This window comes from Salmo salar, chromosome 10, assembly GCF_965601325.2.
Source record: "Salmo salar chromosome 10, fSalSal1, whole genome shotgun sequence".
NCBI lineage: Eukaryota > Metazoa > Chordata > Actinopteri > Salmoniformes > Salmonidae > Salmo > Salmo salar.
The window spans coordinates 52,229,444-52,250,978 of record NC_138300.1 but is presented as its reverse complement, the minus strand read 5'-3'; the positions used below and the strand labels follow the sequence as shown (position 1 = coordinate 52,250,978).

Sequence of the window (21,535 nt, the reverse complement as noted above, 5' to 3'; positions counted from 1 at the left end):
TTATCCTCAAAGAGGGCAAAAAAGGTGTTTAGCTCATCCAGAAGCAAGACATCGGTGTCCGCGACGTGGCTGGTTTTCCCTTTGTAGTCCGTGATTGTCTGTAGACCCTGCCACATACGTCTCATAGAAAATAGTATTTATGTAATACCACCAAGAACTGTAAATACATTGTATCTGTGTCTGGTGCTATGCACTCAGAGTCAACTGGCAGTACCACTGAGCCATAAAAAAAGGGACATTTACGTTAGGGGTTCTCTTGACGTCACTGTGCGTAGCTAAGTTATCCATGAGTAGCTAACTTCCCATACATGTACAGTTACAGTGCCAGTCAGAAGTTTGTACACACAGCTACTCATTCAAGGGTTGTGCTTTCTTTTTTTACTTTTTTCTACATTGTAGAATATTAGTGAAGACATCAGAACTATGAAATAACAGATGTTGAATCATGTAGTAACCAAAAAAGTGTTAAACAAAACAAATCATATTTTGAACGGGATTATCATCTATCCATGTCACAGACAGTGCTGACTATCCCTTGTGTTTTTTGTCCCTTCCAGGACACCTTCCAGGACTACCAGGAGATGTTTGTCCAGTTCGGCTACGTGGTTCTCTTCTCCTCAGCCTTCCCCCTGGCGGCCATGTGTGCCCTCATCAACAACATCATCGAGATCCGCAGCGACGCCTTTAAGCTCTGTACCGGCCTGCAGAGACCCTTCGGCAAGAGAGTGGAGAGCATCGGACAGTGGCAGGTATGACTGAGGGACAGGTAGGACTGAGGGACAGGCAGGAATGAGGGACAGGTAGGACTGAGGGACAGGCAGGAATGAGGGACATGTAGGACTGAGGGACAGGCAGGAATGAGGGACAGGTAGGACTGAGTTACAGGTAGGACTGAAGGACAGGCAGGACTAAGGGACAGGTAGGACTGAGGGATAGGCAGGAATGAGGGACAGGCAGGACCTAGGGACAGGTGGGACTGAGGGCCAGATAGGACTGAGAGACAGGTAGGACTGAGGGACAGGCAGGAATGAGGGACATGTAGGACTGAGGGACAGGCAGGAATGAGGGACAGGTAGGACTGAGTTACAGGTAGGACTGAAGGACAGGCAGGACTAAGGGACAGGTGGGACTGAGGGACAGGCAGGACTGAGGGACAGGCAGCAATGAGGGACAGGAAGGACTGAGGGACAGGTAGGACTGAAGGACAGGTAGGACTGAGGGCCAGATAGGACTGAGGGACAGGCAGGACTGAGGGACAGGTAGGACTGAGGGATAGGCAGGAATGAGGGACAGGCAGGACCTAGGGACAGGTAGGACTGAGGGCCAGATAGGACTGAGAGACAGGTAGGACTGAGGGACAGGCAGGACTGAGGGACAGGCAGCAATGAGGGACAGGAAGGACTGAGGGACAGGTAGGACTGAGGGACAGGTAGGACTGAGGGCCAGATAAGACTGAGGGACAGGCAGGACTGAGGGACATGTAGGACCTAGGGACAGGTAGAACTGAGGGACAGATAGGACTGAGAGACAGGTAGGACTGAGGAACAGGTAGGACCTAGGGACAGGCAGGACTGAGGGACAGGCAGCTCTGAGGGACAGGTAGGAGCTAGGTACAGGCAGGACTGAGGGACAGGCTGGACTGAGGGACAGGCAGGCCTGAGGGACAGGTAGGACTGAGGGACAGGCAGGATTGAGGGACAGGCAGAACTGAGGGACAGGCAGGACTGAGGGACAGGCAGTACTGAGGGACAGGTAGGACTGAGGGACAGGCAGGACTGAGGGACAGATAGGACTGAGGGACAGGTTGGACTGAGGGACAGGTATGACTGAGGGACAGGCAGCACTGAGGGACAGGCAGGACCGAGGGACAGGTAGGACCTATGGACAGGCAGCACTGAGGGACAGGTTGAACCTAGGGACAGGCAGGACTGAGGGACAGATAGGTCAGTCAGAGGGGTGGGAATGGGAAACTGTGGTTATGCAAGGCCACAGAATGCACAGGCTTTTATTGCAGCCCAGCACTAATATTTAATAAACAGAGACCTGTCCTTTCATAAAAGCCTATTCATGGATTTAACTTGTGTAAGCTTTATAGGCATGATGTTCTGTGTACATACAGTAAACCTGTCTGTGGTGTGTGTGTCTCTTTGCAGACAGCGATGGAGGCCATGGGTCTGATCGCCATCATAGTCAACTGTTACCTGATTGGTCAGTGTGGTCAGCTGCAGCGCCTCTTCCCCTGGCTCAGCCCTGAGATGGCCATCATCTCTATTGTCATCCTTGAGGTACATCCTCTATTAAAGTCACTCACCTGACATCAGATACAGTGCCTTCAGAAAGTTTTCACACCACTTGACTTGTTCCACATTTTGTTGTCTTACAGCCTGAATTTAACATTTATTGAATTTAGAATTTTTTTTGGTCACAAGCCAACATAATACCCCATAATGTCAAAGTAGAATACATTTTGTTTGACATTTTTACAAATGAATTAAACATGAAAAGTTGTAATGTCTTGAGTCAGTAAGTATTTAACCCCTTTCTTATGGCAAACCTAAATAAGTTCAGATGTTTGCTTAACAAGTCACATAAGTTGCATTGACTGTTTGCAAAAACAGTGTTTAACAGTATTTTTGAACCTCACACATACAATTATCTGGAAGGTCCCTCAGTCGAGCAGTGAATTTTAAACACAGATTCAACCACAAAGACCAGGGAGGTTTTCCAATACCTTGAAAAGATGGGCACCTGTTGGTAGATGGGTAAACATAATTACACTTTGGATGGTGTATCAATACACCCAGTCACTACAAAGATACAAGCGTTCTTCCTACAGTATATCAAATAAAATCAAATTGTATTAGTCACATGCGCCAAATACATCTGACGAGCGTCAGAGCCGGTGTAGTACGATTCGATCTTAGTCCTCTATTGATGCTTTGCCTGTTTGATGGTTCGTCGTGAGTAGCGTGATAGCGTGATTTCTTATAAGCTTCCGGTTTGGTGTCCTGCTCCTTGAAAGCGGCAGCTTTCATCAACTGTTCAGAGGAGACTGCTTGAATCAGGCGTTCATGGTCGAATTGCTGCAAAGAAACCACTACTAAAGAACACCAATAAGAAGAAGAAACTTGATTGGACCAAGAAACACGAGCAATGGACATTAGACCGGTGGAAATTTGTCCTTTTGTTTGATGAGTCCAAATTTGCGATTTTTGGTTCCAACCGCCGTGTCTTTGTGAGACACAGAGTAGGTGAACGGATAATCTCCACATGTGTGGTTCCCACCGTGAAGCATGGAGGAGGTGTGATGGTGTGGGGCTGCTTTGCTTGTGACACTGTCTGATATATTTAGAATTCAAGGCACACTTAACCAGCATGGCTTCCACAGCATTCTGCAGCAATACACCATCCCATCTGGTTTGCGCCTAGTGGGGCTATCATTTGTTTTTCCGCAGGATAATGACCCAACACAAGAAGGAGAGTGATTGACTGCTGCATCAGATGACCTGGCCTCCACAATCACCCAACCTCAACCCAATTGAGATGGTTTGGGATGAGTTGGACCGCAGAGTGAAGGAAAAGCAGCCAACAAGTGCTCAGCATATGTGGGAACTCCTTCAAGGCTGTTAGAAAAGGATTTCAGGTGAAACTGGTTGAGAGAATGAAAAATGTGCAAAGCTGTCATCAAGGCAAAGGGTGGCTACTTTGAAGAATCTCAAATATAAAAAATATATTTTGATTTGTTTAACACTTTTGCTTTCTACAAGGCGAGACCCAGATGCAGACACAGGAGGCAGATGGTTGGAGTCTTACAATGTTTAATAATCCAAAGGGGTAGGCAAGAGAATGGTTGTGGACAGGCAAAAAGGTCAAAACCAGATCATAGTGGCAGACAGGCTCGTGGTCAAGGCAGGTAGAATGGTCATCATTTCTTTTTCCACAGGACAATGACCCAACACAAGAAGGAGAGTGATTGTGTTGGACGTTGAGTCCAGAAACAGGCAAGGGTCAAAACCGGGAAGACCAGAAAAAGTAGAATAGCAACAGGAGTACGGGAAAAACACGCTGGTTGTCTTGACTAAACATACAAGACGAACTGGCACAGAGAGACAGGAAACACTGGGATAAATACACTGGGGAAAATAAGCAACACCTGGAGGGGGTGGAGACAATCACAGGAACAGGTGAAACAGATCAGGGAGTGACAATTAGTGTATTTTATTTATTATTTTCTTCCACTTTGACATTATAGAGTATTTTGTGTAGATCGTTGACAAAAAATTACAATGAAATAAATTTTAATCCCACCTTGTGACACAACAAAATGTGGAAAAAGTCAAGGGGTGTGAATACTTTCTGACGGGTCTGTAATACCTAGGCTTTAACTCAGTAGGCTGATGGGGTTTTGAGTTGCATAGACCCATGTTTTTATGAGTTAGTCTCTCAGTCTCACACTGTTTCAGTGTTGGCAGGGTTAAATAGGGATTTTGTGGTAGTCTAACACTCAGTACTGGTCCAGAATTAGATTTGATTGACATCCTCTAATAGTTCAGGTGAAGATATATGGCTAGAAAACTGATCTCAGAGCAGCTCAACCTCTCAAACTGACAGCAACCCAGCAGGCCTTATAGATGTGTTTCTTTAGAAGTCACCTCAGTGAGCTATGGTCCTCATACTGTCTTCCAAAAGACATATTTCAAACGTTTATTGTGACCTGCACCGATGTGTTTTGGCATCAAGACGTCCTCAGTCTACTAGCATGATTTCAGGTGAGATTAAGTCATCATAATATGACATATATCTGCTGTCTTATTTCATATGAACTTCCTCCTTTCTTTAAATCTTTCTTTGGTAATGTCAAAATAATAAAGGGAACACTTAAACAACGCAATGTAACTCCAAGTCAATCACACTTCTGTGAAATCAAACTGTCCACTTAGGAAGGAACACTGATTGACAATAAATTTCACATGCTGTTGTGCAAATGGAATAGACAACAGGTGGAAATGATAGGCAATAAGCAAGACACCCCCAATAAAGGAGTGGTTCTGCAGGTGGGGACCACAGACCACTTCTCAGTTCCTATGCTTCCTGGCTGATGTTTTGGTCACTTTTGAATGCTGGCGGTGTTTTCACTCTAGCGGTAGCATGAGACGGAGTCTACAACCCACACAAGTGGCTCAGGTAGTGCAGCTCATCCAGGATGGCACATCAATGCGAGCTGTGGCAAGAAGGTTTGCTGTGTCTGTCAGCGTAGTGTCCAGAGCATGGAGGCGCTACCAGGAGACAGGCCAGTACATCAGGAGACGTGGAGGAGGCCGTAGGAGGGCAACAACCCAGTAGCAGGACCGCTACCTCCGCCTTTGTGCAAGGAGGAGCAGGAGAAGCACTGCCAGAGCCCTGCAAAATGACCTCCAGCAGGTCACAAATGTGCATGTGTCTGCTCAAACGGACAGAAACAGACTCCATGAGGGTGGTATGAGGGCCCGACGTACACAGGTGGGGGTTGTGCTTACAGCCCAACACCGTGCAGGACGTTTGGCATTTGCCAGAGAACACCAAGATTGGTAAATTCGCCACTGGTGCCCTGTGCTCTTCACAGATGAAAGCAGGTTCACACTGAGCACGTGACAGACGTGACAGAGTCTGGAGACGCCGTGGAGAACGTTCTGCTGCCTGCAACATCCTCCAGCATGACCAGCTTGGCGGTGGGTCAGTCATGGTGTGGGGTGGCATTTCTTTGGGGGGCGGCACAGCCCTCCATGTGCTCGCCAGAGGTAGCCTGACTGCCATTAGGTACCGAGATGAGATCCTCAGACCCCTTGTGAGACCATATGCTGGTGCGGTTGGCCCTGGGTTCCTCCTAATGCAAGACAATGCTAGACCTCATGTGGCTGGAGTGTGTCAGCAGTTCCTGCAAGAGGAAGGCATTGATGCTATGGACTGGCCCGCCCGTTCCCCAGACCTGAATCCAATTGAGCACATCTGGGGCATCATGTCTCGCTCCATCCACCAACGCCACGTTGCACCACAGACTGTCCAGGAGTTGGCGGATGCTTTAGTCCAGGTCTGGGAGGAGATCCCTCAGGAGACCATCCGCCACCTCATCAGGAGCATGCCCAGGCGTTGTAGGGAGGTTATACAGGCACGTGGAGGCCACACACACTACTGAGCCTCATTTTGACTTGTTTTAAGGACATTACATCAAAGTTGGATCAGCCTGTAGTGTGGTTTTCCACTTTAATTTTGAGTGTGACTCCAAATCCAGACCTCCATGGGTTGATAAATTGGATTTCCAATGATTATTTTTGTGTGATTTTGTTGTCAGCACATTCAACTATGTAAAGAAAAAAGTATTTAATAAGATTATTTATTTCATTCAGATCTAGGATGTGTTGTTTAAGTGTTCCCTTTATTTTTTTGAGCAGTATATATAATTTTTTTATCCCAGAGAAGGGATAGTCTTGCTTACCAGCCAGCAGCAGGTGTGTCTATGAAAGACTATATTGAAGCCAACTACAGCTACCTCAATGAAATGTATTGTTGTGTCTTTGGCTATGCCGGATTAAGTGATATGACATGCTAACCTATAAAATCCTTTCTCTGTAATTAATATTACCTGATTAAGCTAATCATGTAAATGTAATTAACTAGAAAGTCGGGGCACCACGGAAGAACGTTTATAGAGCCGTTATCTTCCGAATAAACTCTTAAAATACTTAGTCTTATTTTACATCGATAGCAGTCAATATTAACCCTTATCTTATTTTCAGTCTCATAATGAAAGTTGTAAATTCTTGGCTATCTTCACGAACCCTGGCTAACAAGTTGAATCAGCAATACAAAATTGGGTTTAATTATTTATTTACTAAATACCTAAACTAATCACACAGAATTACAAATACACCGAATACAAATGATGTCATACATGATGGCTGGTTACACAAAGGAAAGGGGGTTGGGCTTGAATGAAAGAGCGGGAAGACTTAGGAACAAAGAAACAGCAGCTATGCTATCGTAAATACATTATCTTATGCATTCTAAATTACCGCCCATTTGGAAAAGGAAAATGCAATAAATATTTACTCTGAGCTGCGCTTCGGTAGATTGGTCGTAGATGCTGGCCGGGTTGGCCAACAGATCTTCCTGTCCTCGGAAGAATGTCTCTGGTGGTAAATTGGATACGTGGTGGTATCTTCGTCTGTCTGTTAGACTGGATCCGTCGTCCGTCCTTTCCTAGCCCCCGTCTACAGCGGCCGCTGCTAACTCAACGGCTAGGAAGTATCACTTCTGTAGTGAATAAGCTCAAAGTTCATACCATTCGCCACCAAAGCTCACGCCGAGGTTGGCTTAGTTCTGTACTTGACGTGTGTCCTTCTAACGTAGAGGCTGCAGACCTCACGTACTGGAACATGTGGTTATCTTTTCGTCAAAGGCTTATATAGTAGAGAGGGGGAAGGATGTGTTTCATCGTTTATAACCCCTGTCTCTTCACAGGGGTGGGCCACTGATCAAGCAGGGCACTTTCCTTATGAAAACCCAATTCTCTCATTTGGAAGCTAAAACTACATTTAATCTCCTAACAAACAATTTCAATATCAAACATTTCAATTGCATAACAATTCCATGTGACTCTGATAACTAGAGGGTGTATACTTTCCCAGGTACAGTTTATGTCGTCCTGTCATCAGTCATAATGTCTCAGATGACAACCGAACTGACATCCATACTCATTACGTTCCAAAGCATATTTCCAACTGGTTTTATTACCAAAATATGGTTCCTTTCCCCATTTGTTTGATGTTCCCAGACTCTCTATATTTAACAGGACAGCAGTCCTTCAGGACAGCAGTCCTTCAGTAGGGTCAGAAAGAGAGGGGAAGGGAAAAAGGTATTCATGGGGCGGTCATAAACCTTACCCACAGGCCAACGTCATGACAGTATCCTTTTCTGAGGTGGCTTTCAGCTCTACAACTAAGTGCCCATAGCAGTAAAGACGATGACGTTTTCTATGTGGTGCTTCACTCCTGGGTATATCTGTGGGTGTTGATAAGATGGGTGGTGAGTGACGTGAACCCTAGTCTCAGCCAGTCACTGTACATACCTGTAGGAAAGGTCAAGTGTTACACAATCTCTGGACACTCCGTCACACTACCGGTGGGTGGGGTGTAAGGGGGGGGGGGGGCTCAACATACTAAATCAACACAGCACAGCAATGCAGCCAGTAAACAGGTCACAGCTGTTGTTGTGTCCTCTTGCTTCATGGACAGCATAGGTCAGAGTGCAGTAGGCCTATCACTGATTCAAAGAAAACTGATTCAAAGTCACTGATTCAAAGAAAACTGATTCAAAGTCACTGATTCAAAGTCACTGATTCAAAGAAGACCACGCACTAGAGAGAGCAGACATTTATTTTCGATGCTTTAACGTTTTACACAGTATATAACCTCAGCAAAAAAAGAAACGTCCCTTTTTCAGTACCTTGTCTTTCAAAGATAATTCGTAAAAATCCAAATAACTTCACAGATCTTCATTGTAAAGGGTTTAAACACTATTTCCCATGCTTGTTCAATGAACCATAAACAATTAATGAACATGCACCTGTGAAACAGTCGTTAAGACACTAACAGCTTACAGACGGTAGGCAATTAAGGTCACAGTTATGAAAACTTAGGACACTAAGAGGCCTTTCTACTGACTTTGAAAAACACCAAAAGAAAGATGCCCAGGGTCCCTGCTCATCTGCGGGAACGTGCCTTAGGCATGCTGCAAGGATGTTGTGCGTTACAAGGAAGACATCCTCCTCCCTCATGTGGTACCCTTCCTGCAGGGTCATCCTGACATGACCCTCCAGCATGACAATGCCACCAGCCATACTGCTCGTTCTGTGCGTGATTTCATGCAAGACAGGAATGTCAATGTTCTGCCATGGCCAGCGATGAGTCCGGATCTCAATCCCATTGAGCACGTCTGTGACGTGTTGGATCAGAGGGTGAGGGCTAGGGCCATTCCCCCCAGAAATGTCCAGGAACTTGCAGGTGACTTGGTGGAAGAGTGGGGTAACATCTCACAGCAAGAACTGGCAAATCTGGTGCAGTCCATAAGGAGGAGATGCACTGCAGTACTTCATGCAGCTGGTGGCCACACCAGATACTGACTGTTACTTTTGATTTTGACCCCCCCTTTGTTCAGGGACACATTATTCAATTTCTGTTAGTCACATGTCTGTGGAACTTGTTCAGTTTATGTCTCAGTTGTTGAATCTTATGTTCATACAAATATTTACACGTTAAGTTTGCTGAAAATAAACGCAGTTGACAGTGTGAGGACATTTGTTTTTTTGTTGAGTTTATATATGTAACAGTGTAGCTTCCGTCCCTCTCCCCGCTCCATCCTGGGCTTGAACCAGGAACCTTCTGCACACATCGATAACAGTCACCCTCGAAGCATCGTTACCTAAAGGTCTCAGAGCGAGTGACGTCACCGATTGAAACGCTACTAGCGGGTACCGCTAACTAGCTAGCCATTTCACACCGGTTACATATGCACTGAGTATACCAAACATTAAGAACACCTAATATTGAGTTGCACCCCCCGCTTTTCCCAACAGAACAGCCTCAGTTCGTCGGTGCATGGACTCGACAAGATGTCAAAAGCGTTCCACAGGGATGCTGGCTCATGTTAACTCCAATGCTTCCCACAGTTGTGTCAAGTTGGTTGGATGTCCTTTGTGTGGTGGACCATTCTTGATACACATGGGAAACTGTTGAGCGTGAAAAACCCAGCAGCATTGCAGTTCTTGATACAAACCGGTGAGCCTGGCACCTACTACCATACCCCGTTCAAAGGCACTTAAATATTTTGTCTTGCCCATGTTTTAATGGCACACATACACAATCCATGTCTCAATTGTCTCAAGACTTAAACATCCTTCTTTAACCTGTCTCGTCACCTTCATCTACACTGATTGAAGTGGATTTAACAAGTGACATAAATAAGGGATCATAGCTTTCACCTGGATTCACCTGCTCAGTCTATATCATGGAAAGATCCATGTTTTGTATACTCAGTATGTGCTATATATACTGTATATCTCCTCTCTCCTCCCCCCCTCTCTCTCTCTTTCCCCCTTTTTCTCTCTCTCTCTCCCTCCCATCTCTCTTTCTGTCTCTCTCTCACAGCACTTTGCCATCCTGCTGAAGTACATCATTCACGTAGCAATCCCAGACATCCCCAGCTGGGTGGGGGAGGAGATGGCCAAACTGGAGTACCAACGCAGGGAGGCTTTTAAGGTAAATTGTTATAATGGCTTATTTGGTCAATGCCTGAATCACATTGGTGTTGTGAGCAATTCATTCTATCAATCAAGCAATAATCAATCAAATTGATTTATAAAAACCTTTTTACATCACCAGTTGTTACAAAGTGACCCAGTAACCCAAAGTGAAACAGTAAGCTGGCCTAGACCTCAAAGAGCAAGCAGAAGCAGAAGCAGATTGGGTAGGAAAACTCTCCAGGAGGAAGAAACCTAGAGAGGAAACCGGCTCAGAGGGCTATCCTCTTCTGGCTGTACCTGGTAGAGGTTAAGATTGAATATGACCATCATGGCCAGATAGTTTCACAGTTCAGAGTGTGCACATGTTTGTCAGACTGTGATTGCGTGAGTTGTTGTAGCGGTTGTTAATCTCCCAACAGAAGCACGAGCGGCAGGCGCAGCAGCACTATCAACAGCTACAGAGGAGGAAGAGAGAGGAGGAGGAGAGGCAGAGGCAGACGGAGCACCAGGCTCGCAGGGAGAGGGAGAGAGATGAGGGAAAGGACTCCTCCGGGGGAGACCACCACCACGACAAGAGCCACGGGGGGAAGTCCCGCTCTGGAGGGGGTGGAGGTGGGGACAAGCCCAAGAGGCCTAGCTCCCTCCTGGCCAACAACAACGTGATGAAGCTCAAACTGATCACCCCCTTACAGAGCAAGTTCTCCTCCGGCAGCGCGCGCTCCCCTCAGTCTCCCACCGGAAATGAACCCAAGCTCCCCGGGTTCCTCAGCTTCAAGTTCCTCAAGTCGCCTGAGAATAAGAAGGAAGCGGCTGCTGCCGCTGCAGCCACGGCAACGAATACCACGACGACCGTGACCGCCCCCGGCGGTAACCAGGAGCGGTCTCAGTCGCCGAGCAAATCGTTCAACCCTGGGAAACTGTTTAACTTTGGGAAGTCAGAGGGGGGCTCCTGTGTGAATGGGTCCCAGTTACCCCGACCAGGGGAGGGTTCCCAGGGATCTGACAAACAGCTCACCAAGTCTGACCTGAATGGGGTGCCGGATGAGATCCCCTCGCCTGGAGGGGATGAGGGGGAGAACGGACACCACACAGACTCCTCAGACCCTAAAGTCTAGGCTCTCTTTGGATAGGGAGATGACAAACTGCTGTGAGAACTTAGCTTAATATATCTACTAGAAGGAGAAACGTATGGGGAGAAAAGGTCAAGCCTCTCTCCGTGCTGTCTGGATCTGAGGTTTTGTATGTAGATGCTGCCTGGGGGCTGGGAGGGGGACTAATGGTAATGATGATGGGATGTGTGGGTCTGCATTGTTGCTGTTGCTGAGAGACTTTCAGGCTTAATGGTGAAGACATAACCCACCCTTTTACCCGTGGCCACACACACACACACACACACACACACACACACACACACACACACACACACACACACACACACACACACACACACACACACACACACACACACACACACACACAAACATAATCCCCTTTTTTCTGCAATACATATAGAAATGCATGAGCTGCATTTCTGATGCTTTCCGAGCATTTTCAAAAAAAGGGAGAGCAGTGTTTCTTGATTTATTCTATTCTGAAAATTGTAAGCATCCTGGCGGCCATCTTGCCACTGAAACATAACATCCTGGTTTCGAGGTCAGAAGAAAAAAATGGATTGGTGTGTGTGAATCAAAAGCATAATGAGACCTTTCACAGTCACCACACAATGGTGGCCTGATATCAGACTCATTTTTAACTGTGACGGCCGATCGGCTTTTCTACTTATACGAACCGGCGGTGCTAGCCGAGCAATATCAAATCTGTGTTTCAAATCTGAGCAGTACTGCAAAATACGTCCAGTTCTTTGTTTTTCACCCACACTCCCATCTGAAGGCATACGTGAGCAGTCATGAGTTTTGTATATACAGTACATCCCATGAAAACAACGGCAATATCTGAAGTGTATGTCTGACACAGTGTGTGGGAAACAGGATGTTGTGTTTGACGTTGTGAAAGGCAGAGATGAAAATCATTTGATAAAAGACAGGCTCTGTCTTGCAGCAGTATGAGAGAGAGAGAGAGAGAGAGAGAGAATGAAAGAGAATGAAAGAGTTGTTTTGACTGATACCACAGGATGTTGATGTGGATTATACAGTACACGGTATGTATCATGGAAAGTCTGGGTTCCTGTAGTTTACTGTGTGCCATTCTAATCTCTCTCCATTCAAGCCTGCAGAGAGACATTCTACACAGTATACTAATGGCTTTCCATTTCAGCACACAGATCTGACTAGATTAGTGAGTAGACTAGACATAGAAAGAGAGAAGATTTGCACTAAACCCTGACGTTCTGCACTGAGACAGCAGAGCCTGTTCTGACTGCAGGTGGAAGGAAGAACTATACCGGTCTGCCTCATAACATAACATAACATAACATACTACAAACCTTGGATTTTATTATTGCTAGTATCTTGTACTGTAGATGCTGTTGTCATTTCATCCGACATCCCTAGTTCCTAAATCCCAGGTGGCTGCTGGTCCCCATCATTCATTTGAGAGCTGATATGTATTTTATATTGTTTATTCTATTTATTTCCAATGGGATTCGTTGCCAAAGCATCACCTTTCTGACTACACTGGCAGTGATAGCATAGAGATGACAGATTTCTAAATTCCTTTTGTAAGCAAATCCAAAGGGATTATTCAACCATTTTATTTTCTATAATGTGGCCAGAGGATGGTGCCAGAGTACAAGAGAGCGTTTTATACATCTAACTTAGAGTAGGATGAAGTTGCCCCTGGATACTAATCCAAGGTCAGTTTTGCGTTTCCCACCCCTATTGCTAACGTTAGGATTTGGGGACGTTAATCTGATGTTACATCTATGCTTATGAACTCATATTAAATCCCAGTCTTCATTGAAAAGAAGAACCATGGTGCTCCACAGCAAGTGAGATTCAGCACAGCGTTAGAGACAGAAAGATGAACTATGCACCACCACTCCATCCTTTCTGGCTAAGATCTTTGCAATAATACAGTGTTAGAGGGACAGTGGCACAGACACAACACTAGTCTTTTACTGGTCCATGCCTTTAGTACTCCACCGTTCAGACTGCGTTCCACCAATAGGATCTCTTAGTACTCCACCGTTCAGACTGCGTTCCACCAATAGGATCTCTTAGTACTCCACCGTTCAGACTGCGTTCCACCAATAGGATCTCTTAGTACTCCACCGTTCAGACTGCGTTCCACCAATAGGATTTCTTAGTACTCCACCGTTCAGACTGCGTTCCACCAATAGGATCTGTTAGTACTCCACCGTTCAGACTGCGTTCTACCAATAGGATCTGTTAGTACTCCACCGTTCAGACTGCGTTCCACCAATAGGATCTGTTAGTACTCCACCTCTTCAGACTGCGTTCCACCAATAGGATCTCTTAGTACTCCACCTCTTCAGACTGCGTTCCACCAATAGGATCTGTTAGTACTCCACCTCTTCAGGCTGCGTTCCACCAATAGGATCTGTTAGTACTCCACCTCTTCAGGCTGCGTTCCACCAATAGGATCTCTTAGTACTCCACCTCTTCAGACTGCGTTCTACCAATAGGATCTCTTAGTACTCCACCTCTTCAGACTGCGTTCCACCAATAGGATCTGTTAGTACTCCACCGTTCAGACTGCGTTCCACCAATAGGATCTCTTAGTACTCCACCTCTTCAGGCTGCGTTCCACCAATAGGATCTCTTAGTACTCCACCGTTCAGACTGCGTTCCACCAATAGGATCTCTTAGTACTCCACCGTTCAGACTGCGTTCCACCAATAGGATCTGTTAGTACTCCACCTCTTCAGGCTGCGTTCCACCAATAGCATCTCTTAGTACTCCACCTCTTCAGACTGCGTTCCACCAATAGCATCTCTTAGTACTCCACCTCTTCAGACTGCGTTCCACCAATAGGATCTCTTAGTACTCCACCTCTTCAGACTGCGTTCCACCAATAGGATCTCTTAGTACTCCACCTCTTCAGACTGCGTTCCACCACCCAATAGGATCTGTTAGTACTCCACCGTTCAGACTGCGTTCCACCAATAGGATCTCTTAGTACTCCACCGTTCAGACTGCGTTCCACCACCCAATAGGATCTCTTAGTACGCCACCTCTTCAGGCTGCGTTCCACCAATAGGATCTCTTAGTACTCCACCTCTTCAGGCTGCGTTCCACCAATAGGATCTCTTAGTACTCCACCTCTTCAGGCTGCGTTCCACCAATAGGATCTCTTAGTACTCCACCTCTTCAGAATGCGTTCCACCACCCAATAGGGTCTCCAGCTGACCTGGATTCTTAGTGTGGGTATCAATAGGGAACATCCCATCACTCCATCTGGGCTGAAACACACACACCTCCTGTCTGAAATAGGAAGCTTAATCTTAGGAATCTCCCCTGGTACTATATTCTCTTCATCTCTGATCATTTCTCTCTGTGCTTTAAATATGAGATGAAGTTAACTAAAATGCCTGTCAAATATGCATTTTGGCCTAAAACATACATAACCTTCTTTCATTTTGCATGGATTGCCTATCTTTAATGTACTTCAAGCTACAACATAATGGCATGGTTCATGCTTCTGCATTGAGACTGAATATAGCATTTTCATGAACATAGTGGCAACAATAAGTATTGAGCTCTGGCTGACTGAACTAGTTGTGGTAGTTACAGCTCTGACTGACTGAACTAGTTGTGGTAGTTACAGCTCTGACTGACTGAACTAGTTGTGGTAGTTACAGCTCTGACTGACTGAACTAGTTGTGGTAGTTACAGCTCTGACTGACTGAACTAGTTGTGGTAGTTACAGCTCTGACTGACTGAACTAGTTGTGGTAGTTACAGCTCTGACTGACTGAACTAGTTGTGGTAGTTACAGCTCTGACTGACTGAACTAGTTGTGGTAGTTACATCTCTGACTGACTGAACTAGTTGTGGTAATTACATCTCTGACTGGCTGAACTAGTTGTGGTAGTTACAGCTCTGACTGACTGAACTAGTTGTGGTAGTTACAGCTCTGACTGACGGAACTAGTTGTGGTAGTTACATCTCTGACTGACTTAACTATTTGTGGTAGTTACAGCTCTGACTGACTGAACTAGTTGTGGTAGTTACAGCTCTGGCTGACTTAACTAGTTGTGGTAGTTACATCTCTGACTGGCTTAACTAGTTGTGGTAGTTACATCTCTGACTTAACTAGTTGTGGTAGTTACATCTCTGACTGACTTAACTAGTTGTGGTAGTTAAAGCTCTGACAGACTTAACTAGTTGTGGTAGTTACATCTCTGACTGACTGAACTAGTTGTGGTAGTTACATCTCTGACTGACTTAACTAGTTGTGGTAGTTACATCTCTGGCTTAACTAGTTGTGGTAGTTACATCTCTGACTGACTGAACTAGTTGTGGTAGTTACATCTCTGACTGACTTAACTAGTTGTGGTAGTTACATCTCTGGCTTAACTAGTTGTGGTAGTTACATCTCTGACTGACTGAACTAGTTGTGGTAGTTACAGCTCTGACTGACTGAACTAGTTGTGGTAGTTACAGCTCTGACTGACTGAACTAGTTGTGGTAGTTACATCTCTGACTGAACTAGTTGTGGTAGTTACAGCTCTGACTAAACTAGTTATGGTAGTTACAGCTCTGACTGATTGAACTAGTTGTGGTAGTTACAGCTCTGACTGAACTAGTTGTGGTAGTTACAGCTCTGACTGACTGAACTAGTTGTGGTAGTTACAGCTCTGACTGACTGGACTAGTTGTGGTAGTTACATATCTGACTGACTTAACTAGTTGTGGTAGTTACATCTCTGGCTTAACTAGTTGTGGTAGTTACAGCTCTGACTGACTGAACTAGTTGTGGTAGTTACATCTCTAACTGACTGAACTAGTTGTGGTAGTTACAGCTCTGACTGACTGAACTAGTTATGGTAGTTACATCTCTGACTGAACTAGTTGTGGTAGTTACAGCTCTGACTGAACTAGTTGTGGTAGTTACAGCTCTGACTGACTGAACTAGTTGTGGTAGTTACAGCTCTGACTGACTGAACTAGTTGTGGTAGTTACAGCTCTGACTGACTGAACTAGTTGTGGTAGTTACAGCTCTGACTGACTGAACTAGTTGTGGTAGTTACAGCTCTGACTGACTGAACTAGTTGTGGTAGTTACAGCTCTGGCTGACTTAACTAGTTGTGGTAGTTACATCTCTGGCTGACTGAACTAGTTGTGGTAGTTACAGCTCTGAATGACTGAACTAGTTGTGGTAGTTACAGCTCTGACTGACTGAACTAGTTGTGGTAGAAGAAGTAGTTACATGGGATTTGAGCTGAAAAGGCACTTCAAGGCAATAAGGAAAGAGAAATAGCAGTTTGTGTGGGAGTGAGTAACGTTTGATCTCATCATCACATTTCCTCCTCCCTCTACAGCCAATTAAGTAATTATAAGGAAACCATTTGGTTAATATCGTCATCATCATCATTAATTTGTGAATAATGCCAAATAACTAGGCCACGGATGAGAGACACGATTGAGACATTTCTCATTTACTGTAGTGAAGCAGATGCTGTCAGACAAGTGTTTGATTAGATGATCTGTCGTAGGCCATTGTCAGTAACAATCATCCACGGTACACCTGCCTGCTGTGCCTCTGGAACACACTGGCTTGGTTTCTGGGTTTGTTTCACCTTTGATACAGGTTAACAACTTAATAGTTCTGTTCGGCTTCCTATTTCCCCATCTCTGATCAAAAAGAACTGAGCATGTGAAAGCAAATTCCCAGCAGGCAACTAACATCTTGCTCTGACCTGTCCTTCCTTTTTCAGATCAGTGCAGATGAAGGAAAGGAGACAAAGAGCTAAGACCGCGTTAGTAAGACTATTGAGATGCAGCCTTTGTTGGGTCAGCGGCCATCATGGTGCATGACCTTTGGTCTCACTCGACACGTTATCCCTTATGGTTAGGTTTTATCAGACAGAGCTACTTTGAAGTAGAGAAACGGCTCATGTCAGTATCAATGGAACTATGTAATTTCAAACTGTAAGGAAGTGCTCTGAACGACTTTACCTTTTGATGTTCTATCACTGCACTGCTTAGTTACAAATGCTTAGAATGGTTGTGAGACGAGAGCAGAGGGAATTTTGTTAATGAAACATTGTTTGGGACAGTTGTCTAAATTCAGTCTCTAAAGCAGTGTTACTTTACAGTATTGGTTTGATGGGATAGCCTGATGGGGGAGGGGTAACTGTAGCCTCATCGTTGAACTGGACAGTAAAAAGTGGATGAGGTGAGATGTACTGTACACCTACTACCAGTATGTAGAACCCTTCCCTTTATACCGTCCTAACTAAATAAAAAATCTTCATAACAGCCTCACTAACTGACCAGACATCATGTGCTCTTCCAATGTACCACTGTACAAAAAAAAGTTTTCTTTTCAAGAAAAATATGATACTGGGAAATGGGATTATTTATTTCTTTTAATTTATTTTGTCATATTTTTGTAAGATCTGAAATATAGATAATAAAACAATTTTAAATTGAAATGTGTTATTATTGTTTACACACACAAAATATAAAAGTGTGAAACAAATTTACAATTTACATTGTTTCAATAACATGACAACGGACATTACTTTTTGATCACTGCTTTTATTGGAGCCAAGCTGAAAATAAAGTTTGACCTAATATACAATAAAACAGGGTGAGGCAAAGAGTGGATATTCAGAACAGTCTAGTCTAGCAGAAGAGTAGAGCAGGTCTTTACACTTCAATGGCAGATACAGTAGGAAACTCACATCGATTGCAGCATCTGGAGCTGAGGGGAAAATAGACTTGCCGTGACTTTGTTGGGCAGCGTAAACATTAACAAAGGTCTGGGGCCTGTTCAGAAGGGTCCAACATAAAAGTGCATACAAATGTATAATATAGAGCAGATACTACTCGTCAGCTCTTTTCATTACATTTCTATCTGCAGCATTCTGAATAAACTCCAGAATTCAGTGTAGTATTGTACAGTAGTACAACACCAGTACAAGCTGAATCTCTGGAACAAGGCAGGATGGTGACTGCACCTTTCTGTTCATGCATTCCATGGCAGTGGTCTGTTACTTATATACCACAGGAGACTGCTGAAGGGAGGACGGCTTATAACGCCCGGAATGGAGCAGATGGAATGGCATCAAACACATGGAAATCATGTGTTTTATGTACTTAATACCATTCCACTGATTCCGCTCCAGCTATTACCAAGAGCCCATCCTCCTCAATTAAGGTGCCACCAACCTCCTGTGGTATATATCCCTGTATCCTCTTCTCCACACAACCCCCCCCCCCCATAATAAGTATTTACACAAAATACTTATTATAGCCATGTAGCTACATATATTTATTTGACAAAAGTCAGATGCAATGTCATGTTCTTTAGAGAAATATAAAGCCTAGATCTTAATATCTAACAGCTGCCACTGGCTATAGTATTTACACAGGTCTTCATACTGAATACAACATTCTCTCACCACCCCTCATATTGACATAGGCTTCTATTTTTTGCTCTACCTCTGCTATCACTTGGTTGTGCTGGTAAGGTGAGATCTTCAAACATACATTATGGGTACATCGATTACAGTGTAAACAAATTCCAAACAATTCTGGTAAAGTGAGTAGTCAACACCTGGTGACTAAAACAATTTGGCTTGCCATTCTATAATACCCTTTTTAACAGCATACATTGCCAGAAAGCTGCAAACATTCAAACTAAGCTAGTTAGCTGTTGAGTCACTTGTCATGTTATCCCTATTGACCAGTAGGGGGCCAATAGATGAAAGAATTCAGTCCTAAAATGTACAGTAAAACAAGCCAGCACAAACTTCAAAACACACACAAATTCAGAACAGAATCATGGAAGATAATGCATATTGAACATTAACACAAGTCTGGGAGATGGGGGGGTAGTTTCTTCCCCTGTTGTGGTGGCCGGGTTGTGGCAGGCAGCAATTCACAATCACAATGTATACTTGGGTCTGCAGAAGCAAACTGTGGAAAGGTGTTGCAGTGCCCCCATGAGGCCAAGGCTGGGCAGTGAAGCTGAAGACAACACTGGACCTGACAGGAAGCTTTTTGCAAAAGGTAACAAAAAAAAGAAAAAAAAATGTTTTGTCTTTCCCAAACCTGGGCGGACTCTTTCTCAGATTGTTTGTCTTCATGTCTGTCATGGTGGGCCTGTCCGTGTGCTTCCTCCACAGATGCACGCATCCGTACACACACACACACACTCCTAAGAGTCCTCGTTCATCTCTTGGCTATCTGTCCTGGCGATTTTGCATGGAGGTGCTGGACCCCCTCCCTCTCCTTGCTCCTGTTCCCTCTTCTTCGCTGCGTTCTGTTCAACAGAGAGGGAAAATATAGTACTGTCACTCACTAAACTAAAAGCATGGACACACACCTGATTCACAACCTGCTCCACAAAGTTGATGTTCCGTTTAAGAGTGAGCATGACTGACCATGCTTCCCAGTGCCCTGGTCTGTGACACCTTACATTCACACCTGGATAGCATCTATCTATTCAGTAACGCAAACTCTCCATCAACCTCACCTTTTTGTCCCAGTGATGATGAAGGTAACGCAGGAGGATATTGGTTTTCTCTGTGACAATAACTGGTAAGTAAAAGAATTTCAAAACTCAGATTTCATTCCCATAGTTCTATTTCTAGCAGTATATTTTTCCCAAGAAAAGCTAAATTAAAAAAATGTCCATGAAGTCTGTCCTCTTGACTAAAGAATGGAGGTACTTACTCTGTTCTGAGGGGTACTCACGTGTCGGGAGGTACACGGACGGTCTTCGGTTCTGTAAAAAGTAATTTAGAGATTCAGATGGAGCAAGACTTATCTCTTTCACTTTTACATGGAAAATGTTCTAATAGTCGGTGCTCACCGATGCTTTACACACAGAGTCTGCATGGAACCGGCTGAAGTTGCTCTTGTTGTAAACGGGGAGACCCTTTAAGAAATCCGCCTTTAGAAAAAGAAAAGTATTCGGTTTGTGTTGTATGGTGAAAGGTGTAGGCTGAACCCAAACAGACAATTTTGCAGAGCATCTTCCATCCTGTAGCTCAGGGGTGACCAAGCCTCCTGCCCTGCAGGATGTCTAGGTTGACCTCTAGCTAAATATGAAGGATGCTCTATAGCCCATTTGACAGCGTTTGGTTTAAACTAGACAAAGTGAGAAGCAAAGAACACTAATGTTCTGGAATACGTGTCCTCCAAGTCACCATGACATGGGTGGGGTACACCCCTGCCCTGCTCGAAAAGGGGGGCTGATGCCATGAGTGGCTGACACTGGGCGTTCCCTGTCTGTCTGTTTGGTGGATTCTTTCTGGCTATTCTTTTTGGCTAGCTAAGATACAAGCTAGCCAAGTATTCAATGGAAACATGAAATGTTACCAAGAAGACAGATAGCAAGCTAGATAACTAATTGAGATCATACGATTAAACAACTCAGATAAACAGCCACATGATAAGATCATGACATTAGCTAGCATTACGCTAGCTAGCTAGCCAAGCTGCCATAACTAATTTGTCAAGCTAGCTGCCTTCTGTAAACAAAATGTTTTGCCGTTAAGTTAGCTACCTTATCCATGGTTTTCCCTTTTTAGTGTCCCACGACGAGACGCCGACTGATAGCTTGCAGATGGATAGATAATATGGCAGGTAGCTAGCCAAAGCTAACTGTTTTGGCGAGCTAACAGTCGTTAGCTAGCTAGTTGCTCTATGAAATCCTCCACATTCACTTGTAATTGGAATCACGCTGTTGTTAACAGTCTTGCGTCCAATTACACCACATGTAATCATTAAACACACCGCATAAAGTAAAGTGAGGCTCATGGCCATAAATACATGTAACTGCTTTGCTTCGTGGCTAACTCTTTAGCATGATGGTAGCTAAATGCTGCATTTACAGCTTCAACCCAAGCATAACCATTGGCTATTAACCTATCCCACGTGATCTAAGACCACAATATATCGTATCGTAATTGGACAGAAAGCTGTCTATCTTTTATTTTTTGCTCCACCCAAAAACTTGGGATAGGTTGACAGATAATGGCAGGGAAGAATGGAAGTGATGCATCCAGTCGATTCCTTTTTCTCATTGATCTAACATATATATGGAATGTGCTTTAACCCTAATGAGAAATGGGTTTGCTTTGTAAGTAAGCGCTCTCTATTGGC

General features: G+C 44.6%; 2 protein-coding genes across 3 annotated transcripts in view; one reads left to right on the top strand and one right to left on the bottom strand.

The window, feature by feature from the left end:
- The window catches only part of ano8b (anoctamin 8b), a 96,734-nt gene extending 78,881 nt beyond the window's left edge, over window positions 1-17,853 (top strand). The window contains exons 15-18 of one of the 2 annotated variants that reach the window (XR_014379041.1): window positions 558-749; window positions 2,154-2,285; window positions 10,182-10,500; window positions 10,696-10,783. Coding sequence is in view for 1 of the 2 variants with exons in the window: in XM_014123576.3 (XP_013979051.1) it covers window positions 558-749; window positions 2,154-2,285; window positions 10,182-10,292; window positions 10,696-11,391 (1,131 nt within the window). In the remaining variant the exon portion in view is untranslated. Of the gene's footprint in view, window positions 1-557; window positions 750-2,153; window positions 2,286-10,181; window positions 10,501-10,695 lie in introns of both variants that reach the window. The other variant, XM_014123576.3, reaches the window with a different exon arrangement.
- An 86-nt stretch (window positions 17,854-17,939) lies between these two features.
- On the bottom strand, window positions 17,940-21,278 carry dda1 (DET1 and DDB1 associated 1). The gene is made up of 5 exons (XM_014123578.3): window positions 20,937-21,278; window positions 20,241-20,321; window positions 20,102-20,153; window positions 19,902-19,963; window positions 17,940-19,688 (listed from the first exon to the last, which is right to left on the bottom strand). The coding sequence occupies exons 1-5, from the start codon at window positions 20,943-20,945 to the stop codon at window positions 19,584-19,586; spliced, it is 309 nt and encodes a 102-aa protein (XP_013979053.1). The 5' UTR covers window positions 20,946-21,278; the 3' UTR covers window positions 17,940-19,583.
- Window positions 21,279-21,535: the final 257 nt, after the last annotated feature.